This window comes from Helicoverpa armigera, chromosome 25 (assembly GCF_030705265.1).
Source record: "Helicoverpa armigera isolate CAAS_96S chromosome 25, ASM3070526v1, whole genome shotgun sequence".
Classification (NCBI taxonomy): Eukaryota; Metazoa; Arthropoda; class Insecta; order Lepidoptera; family Noctuidae; genus Helicoverpa; species Helicoverpa armigera.
Window position 1 is genome coordinate 4716633 of NC_087144.1, and position 25514 is coordinate 4742146.

The 25514-nt window shown below is 39.3% G+C and overlaps 1 protein-coding gene across 2 annotated transcripts in view; it reads left to right on the forward strand.

Annotated features, from left to right (window-relative positions):
* The window catches only part of LOC110381626 (calbindin-32), a 144319-nt gene that overhangs the window by 37094 nt on the left and 81711 nt on the right, over window positions 1-25514 (forward strand). For both annotated transcript variants that reach the window (XM_064041495.1, XM_064041496.1), the window contains exon 3: window positions 3654-3739. In XM_064041495.1, coding sequence (XP_063897565.1) covers window positions 3654-3739 — 86 coding nt within the window. The remainder of the gene's footprint in view (window positions 1-3653; window positions 3740-25514) is intronic.

Sequence of the window (25514 nt, forward strand, 5' to 3'; positions counted from 1 at the left end):
TCATTTTAAAAGCTACTTAAGTATTTGAGTTGTATTTGAAACAGATTTATTTATATTTACCATAAGTTGCTATGATAAAACATGAAATTGAAAAAACTCTGTTTCTTTATGCTCTTCGTGGCTTAAAGTATATTTCGTTCTATCTGCACTGGAACCACAAAACTGAAGCATACTTACTATTTCAATGGGACCGTAGAAGCAGCAAAAAAGGTCAAGCTTAGGAACACTTGTATAAATTGGAGTCAAAAGTGTATTTTGTCCAGCGTTTGTTAAAAATAGGGGTACCGGGTTGCCCGGGCAACTGGGTTGAGGTGGTCAGATAGGCAGTCGCTTCTTGTAAACCAACTGGTACTCAGCTGAATCCGGTCAGACTGAACGCCGACCCCAACATAATTGGGAAAAAGCTCGGAGAAGGTTTGTGAAAAATAGACCCACTGTGTGACAATGTGGGTCTGTTGTGCCTCTTACCCTACGGAGCAAAGTGTGGCCTCTTCAATTTGCACGCGAAGGCACTCAACCGTCCCGTGTTTTCATAATTGTGTTAACTCACGAAGCCTCGCTAAGTATTGCAATTATTTTAGCGAACTATTCAGAAAGAACAGCTTTAGTGAAGAGTATAAAAAATATAAAAAAATCGGTTATGGGTTCAATAGTTTTAAAGCCTATTTAATTTTTTTTCCTCCTTCATATAAATACATATACACTGGTAGATATTAGTATTTATAGAAGTAAACACTACATAGAAAACGCATATAACTTACCAGTAGGTACTTCTGTTTATTTACACTCATTAAGTAACAACGAAAGTTAGAAAAAATACACACACATTGCCACAAAACACTTTTAATAATCAATTCCAACACATATACCATTAAATCGTACCAAACCCGAAGCACAAGCATTTCCCTCGAATGCAGAAAATGGCACTATTGAGTAAGGAGGTAACGAAGTCATAGCTGACGACTTGGAAGTCAAAGTCGACGGCTTGGAAGTCAGAGTCGACGGCTTAGAAGTCGTTAAACTCGAAGCTGGGAAATTCGATTGATTCGTCCTTTTTAATCCTTTTGCAATTGATTTATTTTTATTTTTCGCCACTTTAATTTTTGGATATCCAAGCGCTTGGCCTAGTAAGGCCACACAAAATATTAAAATTAAATATTTCATTATAGGTACCACACAAGACTGACTTGTACCTTAAGATAATTTGAAATGAATAACTGTATAAATATTTTATAGTTATTTAATAGAGAACTAATTAGTGTAATGGTTCTTAATAGTTTTAATTAGTAAATTAATTTGTCCTATTACTTTTAGAGTTTATCAGTATGTTTATAAATAGGTTCCTTCTTCGGCACCACAGATTAATAGTAACTCTCCCACAGTTTTTATATCCTAAAATCGTTCGATAAGACATTTCTCATTTTTTCATTTTTTTAAAGTACTAATATTAGATGGCAAAAAAGCAGGATTGGCTTCTAAATTGCCAAGTAAAGATAAAATGAATGCAAATTTAGAATAATGAGGGGAATTTGGCCAGTTCAATTTCCTTAAAGATGCGGCGGGCCACGAAATACGAGATAGCGTGCTACTTACCTTTTTGATGGGAAATCATCAAATTACCCCTCTCTGTGGATGCAGCGTGAGGAAGTTTCAGTCTTACTGAATAAAACCTATCACGTTCCTTCTTAAGCCTTTATGTACCAGGGCCGCGGTAACTATTCGAACAATCCGCGGTAACAAATCCCGCTGGCTACTCTTTAAGCTTAGGTATATACCTTTTTTGTGAGAAATCATTAAAAAAACCCTCATTAGCTCCAGAAATCGCTAGGTATTATAAAAACATATTTATTGTTAATATAAATTCAAGATCCTACTGGCCACCGCTTCTATAGTGTTTACTCGAGACGTACACATTTTTTATTAGTGGTCAATTTTGGTAGGATATCACCTTAAGGTGGATCTCACAATGCGAAGGTTTTCATAATAAGCTCTTAATTTTATATGTGTTTTAAAGACATAATGATTAGCAAAATCTTTGTACGATGTTGAATAAATAAAATTAATAATAAACGTATAATTTAAGTGTCACCAGCCTTTCAAGCCATTTGTCTAGGTGACTGGATGACCTTGACCTGATCTGGATGACCTTTAGCCTTGACGTCAATCATATTGCTTACACTTTTTAATGTCGGGACAGCAACTGTTAGGTTTTAATTATTATGAAAGGATGTAAGTATTTATTCTTTATTAAATGTCCCGGCTGTCATTTGGACACCTTTGGCAATCGTTACGTGTGGTCAGAAGCCAGAAAGTCTGAAAACCAGTCTTACCTAGGGGTAGGGTTGCCCGGGTATCTCGGTTGAGGAGGTCAGATACGCAGGCTCTATGTAAAACACTGGTACTCAACTGCATCTGGGTAGACTGGAAGCCGACCTCAACATAGTTGAGAAAAGGATAGGCAGATGAGATGAACTGTCGATCACTGCCTATTACGTAATTCTTTATAACGTATGACCTTACCCGATATTGTTTTTTGTAATATTTTAAATGCAGATACATATTCAGTCATCCGAATAGGTATGTTCCTACCTACATGTTCTGCATTAAAAGTACGTACTTGTGGCGCACGCCGCAGTAGAAATTGGCAATTAATTGTGAAATCAATTTAAGTGAAACCGGTTTTAATGATGGTATTCATTATTCTAGTTTTTTTTTATTTTTTTATCAATTAGTTTACAAATATGAAGCAAGTTGTTTTTCCGGGGTTTCACTTGCATCCCGTGGGATTCCTTTCTGTCTATACCCAGATAAAATACAGCCCAATATCAGCGCAGATAATGTAGGTTCTTAACAGTGAAAAAATATTTTAATATTTAGTAGTAAAAAATATTTTAATAGTTCCGGAGCCTATTCGACTTAAACAAACAAACTAATCTTTCCTGTTTATATATAAGTATAAAAATTATAGATTATATTAGTATATAGAAACACCGTCCCCGCTGTTTTCGGAGCCTCTTTCTAAACGTTTCTCATTAAACACTCTTCCTGTTATCTAGATGGATCTCGGGCCGCGATACTATCAAACGCTTTGCTCCTTACCTTTTAACTGTGGATTTCAATAATCTATCTGGTCTTGGCTTGCTAGAGATAGGAGTTTGAATGGAGCCTATGTTAAATGTTATTTGTAGTAGGCAAGTACAGAAATCGATAGATTATTAAAATCAGTACTAACCTCGTTCGTTTTGAATATTCTCTGTCTATTTGTCGATTAGATAACTATAGATGGAATTTTTATATTAACTTTAAAACAAAACGAAGATAGGCAGAATATACATATCCCTACTAATATTATAAATGCGAAAGTAACTCTGTCTGTCTGTCTGTTACGCTTTCACGTCTAAACCACTGAACTGAATTTTAATAAAATTTGGTACAGAGATAGAGTTAACCATGAGAAAGAACATAATAATAGAGTCTTATAATTGAGAACAGCGCTAGAAAGACCTACTTTCACGCTGAATTTGCTTCTCAATTCAGTTATCGGTTCAGCTATTTTAGACTGAAAATGTAAAATACAAATTCTCATTTTCTTTACACATTTCTAGTGATTGTGGCAAAAATGTGATACTTACATAGAATATTGTTGGTTCTAGGTAATGGCTACATCGAGGGAACAGAGCTGGACGGGTTCCTCAAGGAGTTTGTCTCCAGCGCGAACTTCACTGACATCAGTCCGGATGTGAGTACCTAGCTTTAAGGCCGTTCCTTATATTCTATCTACTATCTATTGTTTTGCTAATGTGGAAATTATCCTATTCTATTTCTTAAGCAAGTTAACAATTAGATGGAACATTTGAGTGGAGTGATGATTTCCTTAAAACTTTTTGATTAATTTTGAGAGAACGTGATATCCAGAATATTTTTAAATGTGATCGTCTACTACAATTTCTTAGTGACATCGTTCACAGAAAAGAAAACGAAATAAGATTACTATACTTATTAAAAAAATATAGACATAAGAATATACTCTCCCAAACCTGAATCCTGAAGTACCTAGTGCTATTTAGGTAACTAGTTTTAGAAAATTATATAAAAATGGGATTCCACATGTGTGTAGCAATGTGATGCACACAGATGTTCTTTTCTTTTCTACTCTCTCTAGGTAATAATTTGTCGCCGAACTTGCAACCATTGTGCGCGAACACAGGTTAAGTTTGGGCTCGCGCCGACGCGTATCTTTCTACCGTTCGCGAACAAATCTTGCCATAATAGTTACCCACGTATATACCAAAAATATCAAAATATCAAGTCTACCATTTTAGGTAAAAAATGTGAATAATCTTCAAAATTAAAAGGTCAAAATGTTTTATTTTATGATAGGTATCTAATTCATATGCATTGTGTTTTTTTGTGAACCAGGATATTGTCTGCAAATTGTTCTCAAATCAATCTAAGTGGTCGAGCACACTACAAACTTTTAGTCGGCCGATAGTTGGTTTGGGCTCATAAATCAATGTGAACATCAATGGAAGTGCACACGTAACAACGATCGAGTATTTTGTCCGGTATCAGACTGACTAAAAACTTTGGCTGACTGTTTAATTTGCAGTGTGCGCGTAGGCTAACCTCATCGTATGTAAATGACGAGCCAGTTAGCTTCTGCCTGCGGTTTCAACTGCGTTCGGAATGCAATATTTCGTGCACATGGAATAAAGGAAGGAAGTATAAAGTATAAAGGAGGAAGTATGCACCGATTTATATTTTTTTATTAATATTAGAAGCCATAAGGTCGAGGTTGAAATTGACAAGTCACCAAGAAGATGCGTCTAAGGTCAAAGACTAGACATGTTGACCTTTCATTAATTGATGAAGTTAACTAATCATACAAAATTAACAAAATATGCTTGATTTAGTCTAAATCGTAAACGATTAGCTTCAACTTAAAGGACCGTTTTAGATCACCTTTAAAATAAACTATAGGTAATTAATTTAGTCTATAGTATAATTGGCTGATGCACAAATGATGTAAGTATCTTATCTGACATATTTCTTTGAAAGGCTAAAACTGACCGTTGAATTAATTGGTATTTTTTATTGGAACATCACAATAAATAAATTGGTAGTCTACTTATATAAATGTTTATCTATTTACAGACCAAAAATAAATTCACTCAACACTTTATATCTCTAGTGTTTGATTGAAAATAAAAAAATTGTATTAAACACAACATTTATTTGAGCAATTCATTGACTAACTGTCAGGATACTATCACATATCGGGCTAAAACATCACCGGTTTCTTCATATCACTTTGACCACACATAACTGGTTTGTATGACATAATATGCATTGATGATATAATTTTCTTCACTGCGACCACATTCAAGCACTGTATCTTTCCGTATTTAAAAACGACCCCGCCATTTCCGTACTAACACAAACAATATAATGTAATGAAGTTTTTTATATATGTGTATGTCTTTTACGTCGTTCTACGATTCTGAGTCATGGAATCTGACATGCAGTTGTTGTGTAGCTCGTAAAACTTCGACACTATCTTCACCATCAAATTCGCACACCCAATCTGCAGCACTCGGGTAAATAAAGTTAGCAGTAACTATCACTACACTTAGCGACATTATTAAAACACAAAATAAATATATGTTCATGACTGCACGTTCTGAGATTGACACCACAAATGATTTGATGACCGGATCACTTCATTTGGTATACGGAGGCTAAAATTATTTTGAAATGGTCATAAATATTAAATTAATATTGGCTTGATTAACATAATTGAGTATAATATTTGAGATTAGTGGCATAGTGTATGATGCAACGAGTTTGTACGTACTTTTGAATTATCCCAAAATAAAAAATGTGTATTTATATATCTTATCCTGTTTTTAAATGAATGTGCGTACGTGTAAAGTAAATGTAAGTGAAATAAAAGTCAATTACTTAGTTATTTTATTGTTTACCTAATAGTTGAACGTTGACTATTTATTATTATTAGCACATATTCTTTTAAGATAAAGACCTCCGGTGGTTTTTATGGTGTTTTTATCTTTGTTCAACTTTAATATTAATAGAATTCAATAAGAAATGGACCATTTACGTCAATGTTGGTTTTAAAAATATCAAACCATAAATACTGTATAATGTTACTAGTCAACCTTGGAGGTGAATCTTTTAGTTTGAAAACTTTATTAATGCCTTCTGCTATGATCTATATTGCAATGATAATACTTACATATGTCACTGTGACTTACTTATAATATTATCAACTGTAAAGGATATCTATCGGAGATTAACCAAATTCCAGGAGGCGGCACACACTACATCATCTCCCGAGCCTTTTCCCAACTATGTTGGGGTCGGCTTCCAGTCTAATCGAATGCAGCTGAGCACCAGTGTTTTCAAGGAGAGACTGCCTATCTGAACTCCTCAACCTAGTTACCCGGTCAACCCAATACCCCTTGGTAAGACTGGATGTCAGACTTACTGACTTCTGACTACCCGTAAGGACGGCCAAGGGTTTAATACCTAACTGTAAGCTGCTGGAATCCGATGAGGTCATCCGAATTCCTCAGTTGTTATCTTCTCAATTTCTTTTTAACTTCTAGGGCTTGCAGTTTCTTAGACTTCATGATGAGTGATTGAGTGACCTATAGCTATTAAACTATATTTAGATTTAACCCGCGACGACGTCCGTTCCCCAAGGGAAATACGGCCCGCGTTCGGATTAAAAGTTATCCCTATATATTCCTATATACTTATCCCCGCCTCTGGGGTACCTATCAATCTCAACCGGTTCAGCCGTTTCAGCGTGAAAGTGTAATAAACAAAAAATAAATAAGCAACGGTTTTTTCTCTTGATTTCTTTGCACATACAAAACTTTGTTTTTCTTATATTAGTATCAACCTTTACCTTAATTTTGTCGATGTCTACGCAATCCTGACCTCCTTCACCTCCTTAGGACACATTTAATCATACTTTTTTTTGGGAGTCATCAAATGACCCCTCCCGCTGTGGGTGCAGCGTGAGGGAGTGTCAGACTCCTGCCCACTGTGTAAAGCCCTTCAAAGCCCTTTCTGTAAAACACCCTCTTTAAAACAATCCCACAGCTCACTTCTTATCACGCTCAGATTGCAAATAAGTCACTCAAATATTTAAAAATCACTTACCAAATTAATGGGTATTAACCGGTGTAAATAAAAGGCCCTTGTTCAGAAACATAATTATGTATGTATTAAATGTATCGTCACTTATCCTGTAAATCTGCGCACAAACCGGTAGTAACTCTTAATCCGCCAGGGCAAGCAGCAGCGTCTATTTTTTGACCAGGAATAGAGTCGTCACCCTCATCATCTTTAGGGATTGGCACTATCAATTCGTCATCAGGTATCGTTCCATCATCGTCATCATCATCATCTTCATCTATAGCATCATCGTCGTCATCTATAGCATTACCATCACCAGTGCGATTAAACTTCAAACTACCAATATAATTATCCTCAAAAATGTCCACATAGTCACACTCCCAGTCACCGAAATTTGGATACCGAAAGTCTGCCGCCACTAATATCACAGACATTATTGAAATAAATAACAAACACAGCTTCATGACTTTCACCTCGGCCGTCAACTTCACGAGTGAATCACAAACATTAAGCTATTCTGCTCAACACCTTACTATACATAAATACTGTATATGTTTGATTCAGGTTTATTAGTATTAAAAAAATAGGCTATAGAAATAACATTTGCTCTTTGTTTTGAAGATCCAAATATCATATAGTGACTGAAATGGCAAGCACTTGTCACAGCTTGTGGTTTACCTTGAAGAATATCTAAGTTCAAGGTATTTAATATATTTATTTTTTGAGATATCCCCGTCTTTTACCGTTACAAGTTCCTCTGAATTTTGGAAGGAACGTAAAATTGAAGGTCCCAGATGACATTAATAAAATACATCTTTGGCCTATATCTAAGGGCCTATGTAGACCACGTTTTTTAGACGCACCGTCAAAGCGCGCGTGTCGCGATACCAGCGACAACAAGCTGCTCTGTAGGATAAAGCAAACCCTACACTGAGCGCGGTCCGACATGCTCTTGGGCGGCTTTTTAAAGGCTTATTATATTCCTGGTGACTAATAACTTAAAAGTCGACAAATGTTGGCAACAAATAAAATAACTTGCCAGCGATTAAATATTTTCGCGACTATTATAATATGTAAGGTTCAAAATTAAGGGTGTTACAAAAACTAAAAACTAGCAGCTGCGTTTGGGTAGCAAATAAACTATACCAGTCAATTGAAATATTAGGTGAGGAGCTATTTATAATGACTTGGCGACTAATAATGTTAGTTGGGTGGCAAAGATAATATGGTACCAACTATTTCGTGCCGACTAAAAACCCAGTTTAAGGCTTCGCTTTGTGGATAGCTCTAAATATTAAAAGGAGTACAATAAAAAGGAATAAGAGTTAATTATTAATATTGTGTATCATAATTTCATGAAAACGGCGGATGGTGCGGTGGTATTATCTCACTTGGCGCACTATGAAGATGGTAGAATTTAATTTGGATTCATTTTATTTAGCATATTGCCATATATAACCTTCAATTAAAAAAACATTGTATTAAAAATTGAAATTAGTGACGAAAACGAATCGCTGCAAAACCGACTCCACGTAGTCTTGTCTGCCCTACCCCTAGCTAGAGTGCAATTCAAAACCGCGTAGGCGCGGAGGGGCGAGGCGGCCTGCGAGCTGAGGCGCCGGAGCCCCGCAGCGCCGGAGCCGTGACAGAAGTCATGCTTGCTGCATGTTGCATGCTTACTTCCATGCTATTCACCTATAATTTTGAAAATAACAGCCGCAAAATATTTCGACGCCTCCTACGCATAAGGTCGTAAGGCTAAAAAATCGTTTTTACAGGAGAGCGTTTTTTGTATACGGTGATGATATTTTTTTTTCTGAAAGGTTTTCAACAGAGATTTTTGCATTATGCTGTCAATTAACAATTAAATAATTTATTCCCAGGTGCTGGATATTATAAAAAATTGTAGTTATCGAAAAAAAACCGGTTTACTTACTTACGACCTTATACTTGATTGAAAAAGGTCGTATCTTCTTATTACGACTGTATGCGTTCATAAACTTGATTTAAAAAACACGAATAACGACGTAAGTTTTGAATTACGACTATATGCGACGAGCAAACTGTCGAAATCCATTTAAATAACAAGTTTAAGGCTAGAAAAATAAAGTCAAATGGTAAGAAAGAAGCATTAGAAAGTGGAGGAAAAATAGTTACAGCGTATTTCTAATATTCCACATGAACAGTCACTTTATAAAGTGTATTTACCCAGTAGTGGGAATAGTTGAAATAGGTTATTTACTTAACTCTTAACACGAAATTAAAATATTTTTGAAATCGGTCCCAGGGGCACCGAGGAAAACCAGTTCAAATGTTCTCCTTACATAGTCACTCTACAAATTCTTGGGATTCTCTGCCCAGTAGTGGGAGTGGTCAAAATAGATTCTTTATTTCACTAATAACACGAAATTAAAATATTTTAGATATTGGTCCCGAAGGTCTCCATGAAAACCGGTTGTAATATTCCACATGAAAAATCAATTTACAAAGCCTGAGCCCTTTGCCCAGTAAATGGGATTGGTTAAATAGGATCTTTACTTCACTTCGCTCCCAGGGGTCCTGACAAATTAATCGGACAAGAGTTTTCTGACAAATAAGTCTTGTTCATATTCATTATTATTCATCTCAGGATCTGGCTGTCAGGATCTAGTACTGTAAAAAGTTGAAATGAGTAATTTTTTACTGTGATTTTAAAATAAATTCTAAAAGCATTAGTTTCTAATAAAAACTGACCCTGATTTCCTGAAAAATAAGGCAATTACCGCAATATATTTGAATTCTCGGTTAAAATCTACAAGACCCCTGCGCTATGGGCTATCTACTGGAAAAATCTTATCAAGAACTCTCTCTCGAATACGAGCTAGATAGTAGACACCGTTGAGGAATTCCCTCGTTTCTCTGTCGTCTTCATCTTCAGGTCAGATCTTAACCTCCACTGTTTTGTGGTATCTGAGACATATACCCGAATGAGAAGTTTTCCTCTAAATGTGTCTATAATTTTCGAGAGTTGCAACCGATTTTTTTAGGGTTTCCATATCTAGACCGGATGACAAACGAACTACTTAGGAAACCCTTTCAAACAATAAAATATTTGTTTAAATCGGTTGGTAACCGACGGATTCATTTTGGGAAGTCGGTTAAAAAAAAGTTGTCATATACTATAACTCATATTTATCAATTAATATAATTAAATTAAGGTAATAAAAGTGTAATAGTTAAAACTTCGTTTGTAAGCATATTTTTCAGAATATTGAATAAGATTGAAACCAGTTTATTTCAGGACTCCTGGGGTAGATTTCAAAATGCTTTGGTCTGAGACCTAAAGGGGTCTACACACCAAAGCCGCTGGCCCGGCGGCACAGCCCGGCGGCACGACTGCCGCGGCATGTGGTGTTCTAGTAATTGTCAAATACTCTATGAAAGCCGGCGGCATGATTGTACAAAATACGGCCGGCGGGTTGGGCCGCCGGGCTGTGCCGCCGGCATCAGCGGCTTCGGTGTGTAGACACCTTAATATAAGCCTATGGAACATTATACACTATGCAGTTACTGTGGGCAACACTTGAGCCCGACTAATATACAAAGAATAGCATTGTTCTTTACACATGTTACAAATACATGGATAGAGACTTAGAAAATTAACATAATTCAAACATGACATCACGACTTTTATTCCCCAAAGGGGTAAGCATAGGTTAGAGAGGTAAGAGACAGGAGAATATTACAGTCCACTCAGTTATTAATCCCATTGTTATGCCTGTTGTCGAACATTAGGCACTATTCCAGACTCCGTGTTATGAGAATTTAGAAATTGAAAAACCCAATAATATATTGCCCGATACGGGAATCAAACCCAATACCTTGTGGCGGGCAGTCATATTCGCGGCCTCTAGAACAACGAAGCAGTTCAAACGTTAATTTTAATGATTTTTCAACCATAATTGAAAAGCAGAGAATCGTATCTTATTTTTTTAACGGAGCATACAGCCGTATGTCTATGATACGTCTTTATACTTTTATTCATTGTTATATTTAAACCTCGCATATGGTCTTAAGAATAAGTTACGACTCCTAGAATTAAATTATTGAGTAGTATAAAGTCGTAACTGAACACAGTACACGTATGATTACAGCGTATAAAGTCGTAACATGAACGTTTCGACGTTTTGCGTGGGACGGGTGCAATACGACGATTGACATACGACGTCGGTACTGCGCTCTGATTGGCCGTCCTCGCTCCAATCAATCGGAGCATACAGTCGGAACTATACGCGCGACTTTATGCGCGGGAGAACATTGTTGTTAAGACCATTATCCATTAAAAAACTCGCTATTTATAGAAGATATTAAAATTTGGATTTTAGTAATACGTAGTAACATTTAAGATTATTGTAATGGTGCAAAAAAACGATTTTTGTAAAAAAATGAGTTCCGACCTTCTGCGTGGGAGGCGTCGATTTTTTCTGCATGCCATTTTAGACTTTATTTAAAGCTATTAAAAAGTCGCACAATATATTTATAATATGAGCTAGTTTATATTTATTCTTCATCCAAACAATTTTAAATAGAACCTGATTTGTATTATTTATGAATGCCCATTTTCTATTTTTATTGTCATCATTAAGTTTTCGCTTAGATATTAATTCAGTCGCCAAAAGAAAAACTTGATGCTAGTTTAAATTAAAACGGACCTCATAACTGATATATTAATATGCTACCTTTGACTTATTATGACACTCCTTTTTAGCTGCCAACCCATTATAAATGGTACCCACTCTATTATTTTTTAAAACCTATATTCGTTTTACTTAGTCGCCGCGTTAAATACATGCCCTTTTTAAATAGAATCATCTGGTGGTTTGATCGCTAGTTTTTTGTTCAACTTTGATAAATAAAAGGATTCAATAAAAGTAATATGTATAGAAATGGACCATTTACGTCATCGTTGTTTTCAATAAACATAAACACTGTATAATATTTCTAGTCAACCTCTGATGTGAATCTTTTTGTGCGAAGCTTAACTTTGCGTATCGAGTGAGTAGCTATTGGTATAAGCTAGGGTATGATCTCCTAGCCTTTATCGGAAATAATACGTCAATTAGTATCAAAAATATCTTCCTGTATTTACTTATCCAACACAAATTTTCATAAATTACAATCGTTTTCATGTCGTCTTCCATCATTCGCGCCAGCTAGCTCTTAGCGTTGACAGATGTCAAAAATCACACTAGTTCTTAACAGTGTTGTCAGCACAAATATTAAACTTGTAATCGACAAAAATGTAGTAACCTACATGATAAGACAATAATAATAATACCCTGTACATCTAGTATAGATTACAGTTTAAGTAATAATATCTATGTCCGAGACTATGTTCGTGTCTCGCGGGAATTACGTTCCACATCCGGATGAAAAGGACCTACTTATCCTCGACTCCCGGGTACCACCTATTTATTTCTATCAGTTCAGCCGTCTTAGTACCAATGCATCTTTTCTAAGTTTGTATGTACTTTCTAAGTATATCTTGGACACCAAAGACTGTGTTTTGGATGAAACATTAAACTGTAGGTCCCAGCTGTCATTGAATCTTCTTTGGCAGTCATTACGGAGCCAGTAAGTCATTAGTCAGAAGCCAGTAAGTCTGACGCCAGTCTAACCAAGGGGAATCGCGTTGCCAAGGTTACAGGGTTGAGGACGTCAGATAGGCAGCCGCTACTTATAAAATACTGGTACTCTGCTGAATCCGGTTAGACTGGAAGCCGACCCCAACATAGTTGGGAAAAGGCTCGGGAGATGATAATGATGAGTTCAGCCGATTTAGCATGAAAGCGTCATAAGCAAAATATTAAATATGCAAAGTCAACTTCGTATTTATAATATTGGTAATTCCCGACCTCCTCAAGTCACTTCTAATTATATTCAGATAGCATAATAATGGCGACCAAGGCCGATTTCGATCACAGCGACTGTTTTCATATAAGGAGATCAGTCAGCTGAGCAAGACATATTATAGTGCACGAGTATTTGTGCAGACACAGGTTCACTCACTATTCCTTCACTCTCATAGCCCGATGGGATGGCAATCCGACACGACCGGAGAGAGATCAGGCGCAGGACCGACATTTACGTGTATGTCTACAGTATGTCTCTCCGATGCACGGGTGAATCAATCACCACCTCCCAGACTACAACTGGTTTGTGAAAGTTTCTAAAACCGGGAAGTTTCTAGACCCGGGAATGGTGAACTTAATGGGTATTATATTTATAGCCGTCATTATAAATCAAGTGTACTTAAATAAAACACCTATATACAGAACTACATGAATGTATTAAAGATACTGTCACTGTTCTTTTAAACACGCACCGCTTGGACCTCTTTCCCGACCAAAACACGTATCAGCTTCGATAAGAACCTTTTCAATAACAAATAACATTTGTCGGCCACGCTTAGCGTCTTCGGGTATTAACACTGTAAATAAGTCTTTACTTGTCGAACTATCAACGGTGATATTAAATCTGATAATATCTAGATACTTTTCAAGAAACTCCTCAGATTCACACTCATAGTATTCAAAACTTGGATACTGAAAGTCTGCCGCAACTAATATCACAGACATTATTGAAATAAATAACAAACACAGCTTCATGACTCACTGCGCCCGACAACTTCACGAGTGGTGGATATTCTACTCAACACGTCGCTTATACAAGCTGTTGATTTGCATCCGTGCCATAGTCAAGGAGGTTAAAATTAAATACGTAAATAATCGATTTTTTTTTTTTTTTAAACTAAATCTATTAAAAATATTTTATTTACATAATATTTACATTAATTTTAAAAATTAAAAATAAACTTATATGTACAACTTAAAACTAATACATTGCATCAAAAAATTGCTCCTCATCGCTGTCACCGGGTAATGTACCCAGAAGGCTGGCAGCATTGCCACGTTGGATGGCAATGCTCAACCTCTGTGCGAAATAAAAGCCAGCCCTTGGGTCACGAGAAGTGTCAACAAGGCGTTTAGAAATTTCCTTCGCAAGCGCGTGAGCACTCGGACCCCACGGCCCGAGTTTCAACCCAAACGGCTCAAACATGTAATTCCCGATAAGGCTACTATATTTGCGCCGTTTGAGGTCCTCTGCTTGTGAAGCGGCGGAGCCAACACAACACGCAGTTCTAGGAAGATGGGATGGCGCAAGAGTGTCGACGCAGGTCGCGTCCCACACTAAAGTCCTACCCATCTTCCACGGAAATGACATGCCGTCTGGTCTCTTGCCATCGTCGCGTGCCAAACCATTTGGTTCTAGTACGGCTGGCACGCCGACGGCAACAAGAGCCCGACGGATCACGTCGTTGATATTCGCATGTCGTGGTATGCGGCCCGCACTCCGACTGCACGACAGGCCGTGGTGACCGAGGCTGTTGACAGCTTCCCCGCAGTGGCAGCGGTGAGGAGTGCAGCACGAAGCACCCAGACGCAGGCAGACAGCGAGTCTGAAAGTGGTGTCGTCAAACATGGTGCCTATGTTTGCCGACGGAAATGCGTGAAGCCAAAGACCTGACTCCCATTCACCCACAGCCAGTAGGCGTGCTCGCTCCGCAGAAGTAATTGACGTATCAATGAGATTTTTCCGTATTACTCTGCAGAGCGGCTCATCCCACTGTCTCTGGGAGGATGGGTTGGCGGGTAGATCGGTATTCGGGCATGTGACTTTCCAGGCATTAATAGCCTCCGCCAGGCATGGCACCTCAAAATTGATCAGTGTAATAGGTAGAATTTTCCTGATCAATTTGTCAGTGCCATGGACGGAGGAAATAAATGCCGGTAAACTAATACTGGAAATTTTGCGGACGCCAAGCCCTCCCATACGGATGGGAAGTGTAGCTTGAGACCAAGCTTTGTCGTCCAAGGCCACATTTAAAATTGATTAGTTTATTTTTAAGTTTTAAGTTGTACATATAAGTTTATTTTTAATTTTTAAAATTAATGTAAATATTATGTAAATAAAATATTATTAATAATCGATTTGAATTACGGTAGGTGGGAAAAAGCTAATATGCGCTGCTTTTTTTGATGTTGTAATTTCATGGTATTTCAGAATTTAGCCCACGGTTAAACACAAATCATAACAGAATTCCCCCGCGGCCACAGTGTGTGCGTGATGGCAGCTATGTGTGCGTAGACAGAGAAAACTAATGTCTACGTGTGTGCGTGAGTGTCGATGTGTGAGTGTCTTATCTACGACATGACAGCGCGAGCGCGCGAGCGAGCGAGACCGAGTGATACGCGATAGCAATCATTTTACCTAAAGTTTCGAAAATCACCTTCATTATTGTCATTAACTTCGTTTTACTTTACTTACTAATTTTTGAGCATAAATTTAACACAGATATCTTATTAACTACAGTAATAAGCAATACTAGTGCGCGAAAGAAAGTTCACTAACATGTTAACAGCTGATTCATAAAATGTTCGTTTTGCTTTATCTTTCAGCATTTAAAAGTTTTCGCAGTGATTTAGTTTTTATTTTTGAATTAAATTGGTTAATAATTAGAAATTTTGCTTCCTTCTTAACGGTCTTAGGACCTTGGAACACGGAAATCTTATTAATGACGTAATACTAGTGCGCTAAAGGAAAGTTCACTGACCTGTTAACAGCTGATTGATAACATTTTCGGTTTGCTTTAACATTCAGCGTAAAGATTTCGTAGTAATTTTGTTTTTACTTTTCGATTACATTGGTGAAAGATGTGTTAGTTAAGTGTAGGCACGAGGTGATTCTTTCGGCTCGTAGGTATTGTTGGCGTGGTTGAGAAATCAACTTATTTACACTAATAAAATTGATTAAGCTGACTACGTATTTACAAAATGTACAAATAAATAAATTACCTAGTTTAGTTACCCGGAGGTACTGTTCAAAGCTGTCACCTTCACACTCTTGGCACAATCGAGCACGACGAAGTAGCTGGTTGTCCTTCAGCTAACATAACACTATCACATTCGTTTTTAATGTGTCGAAAGCACTAAGTTAACGGTCCTAGCACATAAGTCTGTCACATGACCAGCATGACCCTCCGTGATGAGGGTTCCCGGTCGGTAAACATTTCCCGGAACATAGGTATGTACGGCTGTCATTGCACATCCTTGGCAGTCGTAACGGGTAGTCAGAAGCCAGTAAGTCTGACACCAGTCTAACCAAGGGGTATCGGGTTGCCCGGGTAACTGGGTTGAGGAGGTCAGATAGGCAGTCGCTTCTTGTAAAGCACTGGTACTCAGCTGAATCCGGTTAGACTGGAAGCCGACCCCAACATAGTTGGGAAAAGGCTCGGAGGATGGATGGCTGTTAGTACACTGTTGTCACTGATGGCATACAGGCGGACCATCGCCACCAACTCGTGTTCGTGTAGTTTTCCGTCATCTCGCACTTTGTACCTACACGTCGCGGAATTCAAAGCGCACGTACGCAGCAGCGGCGGCGACATCAAACACACTGCTTGCCGTCGGCGCTTGTTTGTTCCGGCTTCAAGGGCACGCGGGGAGCGGCGAGGCGAGTGTGTGGGAGTACTCGCACTGTGATTGGGTGAATTTGGGTAGGCTGGATGATATCATCGATTTTTATTGAACGATCGTTGCGTATGCCACGTGCCATTTATAATCTGGGTCCAAAAGTTTCTCTCAGAGAGAAATTCAAAGAAATAAATATTCTGACTGTTGCCTCTCAATATATTTTTGAAAACTTAATGTACGTTCGTAAAAACATTTCTTTGTTCAAATGTCTGATGTTCATGGCATAAATACTAGGAATAAACATAATCTTGCTGTACATGCTACTCGCCTCCACAGAGTAAGCAACTCGTTCATGGATCAATGTATACGCTTTTACAATAAATAAACTTCACAAAGCGGTTCGTGATTTACCTATTAAGAAACTTAAAAATCACATAAAATCCAAACTTTTGAAAAAAGGATATTACAAAATATCTGATTATTTAAATGATAAAGAAGCTTGGGAATGAGCTGCTCGCTTAGTGAGTGATATCTTTTCAAATGCCTGTGTATTGTTCTTTTGACATTTAAATATTATTATCATCAGATAACATTTTATTAATGACATTTTTTTTTTGACATTTATATATTATAATTATATTTTTTATTTTTTTTTATTTATTATTATTGTGAATGTGAGTATCGTGTATGCGAGCAACATTATATATTCTTATAACATAAATACAGTCTGGCGGGTTTGAGTATTTTTGAATGGCCTACGCAAATGTTCTGCAGATCTGGTATCGTCGTGTGACAGGTCGTTGAGCTCCCTAAGATATGGTTGAGTGAGCTACACGACGACTGATGCATGCGTGCCGTCTGTTGGGACTGGTCAGCTCCAGCCTGATGTGGCTCTTTCCTCAAAAGGTCATTCCAGACCGCGTACATGGTGACACTCACACGTAATATTATTTTGATTAACAACATGTTTTGACTTTAAAAGAGACTATGACCCTTGAGTTTGTTTCGGCATTTCTTCTCAGGGATCAGTCATTAGGAAATGCCGACCTCAGCGTTCTTAAAAATGACGTGTAAAAGTGATGTAATGTCCAACTTGCAAAATAAACGATTTCATTTCATATGCTTTGTGCATGTATCGTTTGCGTTTGTGTGAGTGCGCAGCGCGGTAGTAAGGATAGTAACACACTCGCCGAATTAAAGTACGGCTGGGTTACACTGACGGATATACGTAAATAAGAAAAAAACATGAAAAAATTACCTACCCATTTTTTCGTTGATTTGGGTCGAGAATCATTAGCATATTTACGTCCTTGACTATGGCACGGATGCAAATCAACAGCTTGTATTGATTAGCATAAAGAAAAAACCCGGATAAGTGCGAGTCGGGCTCGTGCACGCAGGGTTGAAGCATTCGAAACTGTAGATGGAAGCATTTACCACCCACGTTGTTGTTGTCGCTGTCGATAGGTCGATACTTGGAGAAATTGCATTGCGCAATGATACTAATTCTGCCCGTAGATCACTGATGGTGTTGTTGGACACCTCCAGCTGATGCTCCATCTCGGCCTGGCTTTGCTTCAGGAGTGTAAGGTCCTTTAGCAGCCTGGTGACGTCTACGTGGTCGAACGCGACGGGAGGTAGCTTATGAAGATCTTTCGCCACGAATTTAGGCACGTCGTCCGGGTCGGTCTCCTTCACTAGCATGACAATGTCCTGGCAACTCTTCTCTGTGCCATCCCTTCAATGAAACGGCATTTGGCTGACTTTGCCAAGCGCTAACAGCAGCAACTTGGCACTGCCATATAATCGATGGCATGTTTGAAAAATGCCAACACTTCGTCGGCTATGAGTGTTTGTGCACTCATAGCGAAAACCGGGCAGCGGCTATAGCCGCGCAATTCGCGAATTTAAAATTCATGCAGTGCAGTGCAAGCGCGTCCGTACTCGATCGCGTATCGCACTGAACTCCCCTAACTAAATAACCCCTAATATGGTATGGAAACCTTCGTGCTCGAGTCCGACTCGCACTTGGCCGGTTTTTAAAATAGAAACATTTGATCGCTAGTTTTTTGTTCAACGTTGATAAATAAAAGAATTCAATAAACCTAATATGTTGTACAGAAATGGACCATTTACGTCATCGTTTTTTTTTTTGTTTTGAATTAAAAAGATAAACACTGTATAATGTTACTAGTCAACCTTTGAGGTGATTTTTTTATTGAAAAGCTTCATTAATGCATATCGAGTAACATTTAGCTATTATTATATACTACGTTTAAGCCCGAGACTACTTCCGGGGTACCACCTATTTATCTCAACCCGTTCAGCCGTTCCAGCGTGAAAGCGTAATAAGAAAGTCAACTTCATATTTATAATATTGGTACGTAATTCCCGACCTCCTCAAGTCATTTCTAATTATATTCAGATAGCATAATAATGGCGTCCAAGGCCGATTTCGATCACAGCGGCAAATCAGCCAGCTGCACAAAAAATAATATAGTGCACGAGCATTTGCACAGACACAAGTGCACTCACTATTCCTTCACTCTCATAGCCCGATGGGACGGCAATCCAACACAACCGGTGAGATCAGGCGCAGGACCAACATTTACGTGCTCTCTGATGCACGGATGAATTAATCACCGACTTCCAGACAACGGGCTGCTTTGTGAAACTTTCTAAAACCCACGAGGCGATTTCGGCCCGACCCGGTAGTCAAACCCGAGACATCAACGCGCTTGCAACTACTAGTTTGACTAGATCAAGGCAGTCAAGTCAGATAGCAATGTAGTCACTTCAAATAAATATGATAAACTTACCAACTTAATGTGTATTATAATTATTATAGCCGTCATTATTAATCAAGTGTAAATAAAACGCCTTTATACAGAACTACATGCATGTATTAAAGGTAACGTCACTGTTCTTTCACACACGCACCGCTTGGACCTCTTGTTGTACCGGGTAGTGGACAGTCATCAGCAATTGTAGCACTAATTTCAGTAACCACTAGTCGGACACGCTTAGCGTCTTCGGGAATTAACACTGTAAATAAGTCTTTACTTATCGTACTATCAACGGTGATATTGAAGCTGATAAGATCTACGTATTTCCTATGAAACTCCGAAGAGTAACACTCAAAGTATTCGAAACTTGGATACTGAAAGTCTGCCGCCACTAATATCACAGACATTATTGAAATAAATAACAAACACAGCTTCATGACTCACTGCGCCCGACAACTTCACAAGTGATGGATATCCTACTCAACATGTCGCTTATATACTGTACACAGAGTGTGTCGTACCTAAACATATTAAATTAAGTACGTTAACATAGATACCTACTGGTTAATATATGTTGATTAGCATAAAGAAAAAACCGGCCAAGTGCGAGTCGGACTCGCGCACGTAGAGTTGACGCATTCGAAACTGCAGATGGAGGCATTTTGCGTCCCGCGACGCGTGTTCACGTTGTTGTTGTCGATAGATGACCTACTTGCAGAAATTGCATTGTGCAATGATACTAATTCTGCCCGTAGATCACTGATGGTGTTGTTGGATACCTCCAGCTGATGCTGCATCTCAGCCTGGCTTTGCTTCAGGAGTGTAAGGTCCTTCAGCAGCCTGGTGACGTCTACGTGGTCGAACGCTACAGGAGGTAGCTTATGAAGATCTTTCGCCACGAATTCAGGCACGTCGTCCGTTGAACGATGTCTCGCAGATCTGCAAGATGCTAATCTCGTCCATATAATCGATGAAATATTTCAAAATAATAATAATAATAAAGCCCCGCAGGGCATCTGAGGCGGATGACGGGGAGTAGCGACCCCGCGGGGCTATATATCCGAGTGCTCCAGGGAGAGTATACTGTCCCCCATCTCCGGCGTGCCGGAGTGAAGCATGACGGGGGATAGGTCTCCCGCCTCTTGGCTTGCCTTCACCGGCCGGTCAGAGTGGAGTCGCTAGAGCAATGCTCGGAGGGTAGGTGCCTCGTGGTAAGTGGCGAGTGGGCCGGTGATGCTGGACCCACAGGGAGCGCGTGATCTGCGTTTAAAGTCCGCCGAGGTATCCTCACCCTTCTCAGCCGCTCATGTACCTGTTGCCCTCTTGTTGCTTTTCAGTGACTGATTCCCGGGGGCCCAGTAAGTGAGTTGGCGAGTCTCCACCTGCCATTTTTACGTGTATTTATTACATTGTTATCGGCAGGTGCCATAGTTCCCGTAGTTTCCCCATTCCTAGTCCATTAACATCCCATCACAATAGCCCAAGTAGTTTTCATCCATAGTTAGCAATAGTTTAGCACAGAACCGGGGATTGTCCTTAGGTACATTTCTATAGTGTATACAGGGATAATCGTCGGTTTTGTGTCACCATTTCATTAAAGTTGTCTCAAAAGGGCTTCAGCGTGTTGGCTTCGACCCCACGTTCGCCTCCCAAAAATCCGGGACTCTATAGTCCCGAGGTCTGGTAGAGACATACAAGATAATAATAATAATACTTTTATTTCGGATAAAAAATAATCCATAGAGTGTTAGTAAAACATACCTATAACAGAAAACTTATTATCTAGTGTTAGTACCCATCACCCTTTGCACAAACTGTCTCATGATTGGAGAGCTATAGCTCTCACCTACTGTTCTCAGGATGCTGTTGCAACTGTCTCTCACTCTCCTCAGAAGCGATGCCGTTTTTTTGCGCAAGATAGCGTGGAAGCCATCAGTGCGAGCTCGCACAAACATCTCTGAGGCACTACAGTACCGAGGCAGTCTCAAGAGCATCCTGAAAGCATTATTATACTGGATGCGCAGCACATCCAGCGATCTTTTAGTGTAACTGACCCATAGATTGCCCGTGTACATACTCTGGCAATACGCCTTGAAAAGTGTGATTTTCACTAAGTCAGTACACCGAGCAAATCTACGGGCCAGCATATTACTTCGGACCGCTAGAGCCCTCCGCTCCCTCTCAATATCTGCATCGTCTTTAAGGTCGTCAGCAAGAAAATGACCAAGGTATTTAAAAGTTGATACCCTTTTTATTTTTGATCCGTTAATATATAGATCAGGTCCATCCTCACGGCTCCTGCCACCGACCTTAAAGACCATGCATTCACATTTTTTAACATTATAAATTAAACCATGTGCAGCAGCGTAGGTTTCACACACGTTAAGTAACTCTCTGATTGCCCCTGCTGATGGACCCAGCAGCACCATATCATCTGCATAGCTAATGTTGTTAATTCTAACTCCACCAACGCTGCATCCGACACGCATGCTGCTGAGTTCCGCTATGAGGTCATCTACATATAGGTTGAAGAGCAGGGGGGATGTCAGACCTCCCTGTCTCACCCCACACTCCAACCCATACGGCTCAGAGAGTATACCGTCCCATTTCACCTGATTGGTTTGGTTACCATACCAATACTGGAAAATTCGACATATATCTACCGGTATACCCCTGTCTCTCATCTTCCCCCAGAGCACATCATACGAGACAAGATCGAATGCCCTGGAGAGATCAAGGAAACAAGCGTATACCGGCGTCTTGCGATCTACGTAATATTGAACCGTATGCTTGAGACTTAAGATTGCACTTTCGGTTGATAGTCTGGGTCGAAACCCGAACTGTGCGTCTTGAAGATGTATATAATCACTTAAATAAGAATCAAGCACACCGTCCAACACCTTTGCTATTATTGTAGCGAGAGAAATAGGACGGTAGTTACATTTGTCCGAGATGTCACCTGTTTTGTTCTTCACAATGGGAACCACAATGGTCTTCATTAGATCAGCAGGCAAGTATGCATGACTAATACACATTGTGAAGAACATAGACAGAACTCTCGGCAGATGGATACCTGCGTGCTTCAGGTGTTCGATGCTGAGCCCGTCATGTCCTGGAGATTTCCCTCGGCTCATACTATTGATAACTTTGCTAACTTGTTTAGCTGAGAAAATTATCGGAGATCTCCCTTCATGACTGCCGGGCCCAGAATCGCTCACCAGGGATGAGGGACCGAGTGGGGATTGAACTTTAAAATGTTCTTTAAACATATTTGCTATATCTCCGGGTTCAGACACCCCTCCCACAGTCACAGGAGACCCGTCTTCGCATCCAACTTTTTAGTGGACTTCCAAAATTTACCAAAGTTTTTCGTAACTCGCTGTTCAGCTAACCTATCCATAATAAGCTGTTCCTCGTTATTCTGACAATATTTCAGTCTTACTTTAAAAGATTTTCGCTTCTCACACATTTCATCATAGATAGGACCTGAAGAGGGACGATTGTTTTGTGTCCAGGTTTGAAAGCTAAACCTAGCCTCTCTGTGAGCGTCTTTAACATATTTGTTCCACCCACAAACGCGCCTACCCGCCTCGGTGCCCCTCCCGTGCCGGTTTGGACTGCCTAGCCGCCGCACATAGTATTCCAACAATTTGATCATACAATCTGTCCAGAACAACTTTATGCTCGGCCAAGCCGCATGAGCCCCTACCGCAACTCTCAAACTCATGGGAAAATTAACGTCTCGCAGCTTACTATTACAAAGTTATGGTAATCTTGCGATTCTGACTTTGTTCTTTCTCCCCATAATACAGAGTTCCGACAGTAACCTCGACTCTGAAACTTTGGCCTAACTACTTCTAAATTACATTCAACACAAATGGGTAGATGATCCGAAACATAAAGATCTTCGGAAACATCAACACCTTTTACAGTATGCCAAGCTGACACTGACACCAGAAGGTGATCCAACCATGTCCTACTTCCATAAACATCACTTATAAAAGTGTAGGTATCACTGTCCACCCCCAGCTTCTCTATGTCAGCACAAATCCAAGACTGGTCACTGCAAAACTCATTAATTCTTTATAGAACAAGCTGTGAGGGTGAGCATTGAAATCCCCCAACATAAACACGTTTTCTATATCACTACTTGCTATGGTAGCACTGATTTCACTTAGTACGTCTGTAAAGATTGGTAAGTTGTCTGGACAGTTTACAGGCATATAAATGGAGAACACAAGAATCGTACGCCCCATTGATGTAGCCGTTATAGCCACTAATCTAGGACTGATACATTCAACTACCGAGACAGACTCAAAAATCCCCTTTCTCCAGAGAATGGCTACCCCCCCATGAGGTCTTCCTCTCAATAGGCCCTCGGAAGTGTCCACAGCCGACTTACCCGTCCACTCAAAGTCCGGACAAATTGTTCCTAAAATGGGAATATCATGGGGAAGAAGCCAAGTCTCCTGTAGGGCCACCAAATCTGACCACATACATATATCTCTAATATTATCTATGGATCGCTTGACCGACTTACAATTAAAGCTAGTAAACTTGACGTTATTATTGGTTTTATTATCCATTAATTAAAAGACTAACTGACTTTAACTTTAAGTTCCTGAGGTTTCGTTCGATACATAAAGTGTACAAAACGTCTAAACACAATTCCATCTGCATGTCGATTCTATAAAATATCACAACTCACTTCGACATCACTCTCACTTCGACTTCGATCTAAAGGTGGAATTCCGTGGACGCGACAATAGTCAACCTATGAAAATGTATGGCACCGTTGCCGAGGCCCGTGACAGTCGCGCGCGGCCGACGAATTTCGTAAGCTGCTCGCGGCATTGTCAACAATTTAATTCTGGTTTTACTAAAATTCTATAGATGTTATTAAGCGCTAGACCATGTTGAGAAGCGTACGGCCGCGAGCGGCTCACGAAATTCGTCGTCCGCGCGCGACTGTCGCGGCCCTCGGCAGCGGTGCCATACATTTTCATAGGTTGACTTTTGTCGCGCGCGGCTGCGACAATCGCGACCCACGGAATTCTACCTTAAAGTTTCGTGATTGACATTGTCAAACTACACTAGCGCTTCACTATCGAGCGTGTTGACAAGTTGAACTAAATTAAAGTCGAGATTTTGACAGATCTGCCAAAATCTGTCTATCTATAGGGAGGTAGGGGAGAGATGGGCGGTTGGGAGACATGATGAAATCAGAATAAAGGGGTCCTTTTATTCTGATTTGATCATAGTTTTTATTGGGTAGTTTACGTTACCGACTGGTAACGGTGTTCATCCATAGACTTTCTGTCATTTCTGTGAGTTGTCAAGAACAAACACTCGTAAAAGTACTTAAATATTTTGTTGCGGTTTCGGATCGTTATAAAGAAAACTAATGAAAGGTATGTGTATTTTCTATTATTAATGATTGATTATCAAAATCTCCAGTTACGATTATAGTAAGTCGATGCAATCCACACCTATTATACCTCTAGAAGAGGTACTACAGCAATAGTTTATGGGCCCCACGTTTTTATTTTAGTCTAATATGACCGGGACCACCGTAGGTTGACAGGTAAGTAACTATTTTTTATTTTCTAGTTTTCAGTGCACATAAGATAAAACCGTTTTAGTTAAGTTTTTTTACCGATTTTTTTTATAAACTAAGTCAAAGTGTCCAATGCTCCCTATGGTAGGGAGGCTTGGACATACCATGTAATGTATAATTTGTAAATTTTTGTTCTTCTTCTTCAGTGAAAATTTGTGAGGTTATAAATCTGCGCTAAAAATCCTTTATAGAATCTTGTTTCAGGTACCGTTGCCAACTTGATCTAGGGACTCCATATTTATCAGCTGTTAATTTTATTTTTTAACCTTTTGATACCTCTTGTATTGCTCGTTATATTAAATCTTTATGAATTTCCCGTCGCAAACCATTCTTTTTAACCCCCGACGCAAAAACGACGGGGTGTTATAAGTTTGACGTGTCTGTGTGTGTGTGTGTGTATGTGGCATCGTAGCTCCCAAACGGATGATCCGATTG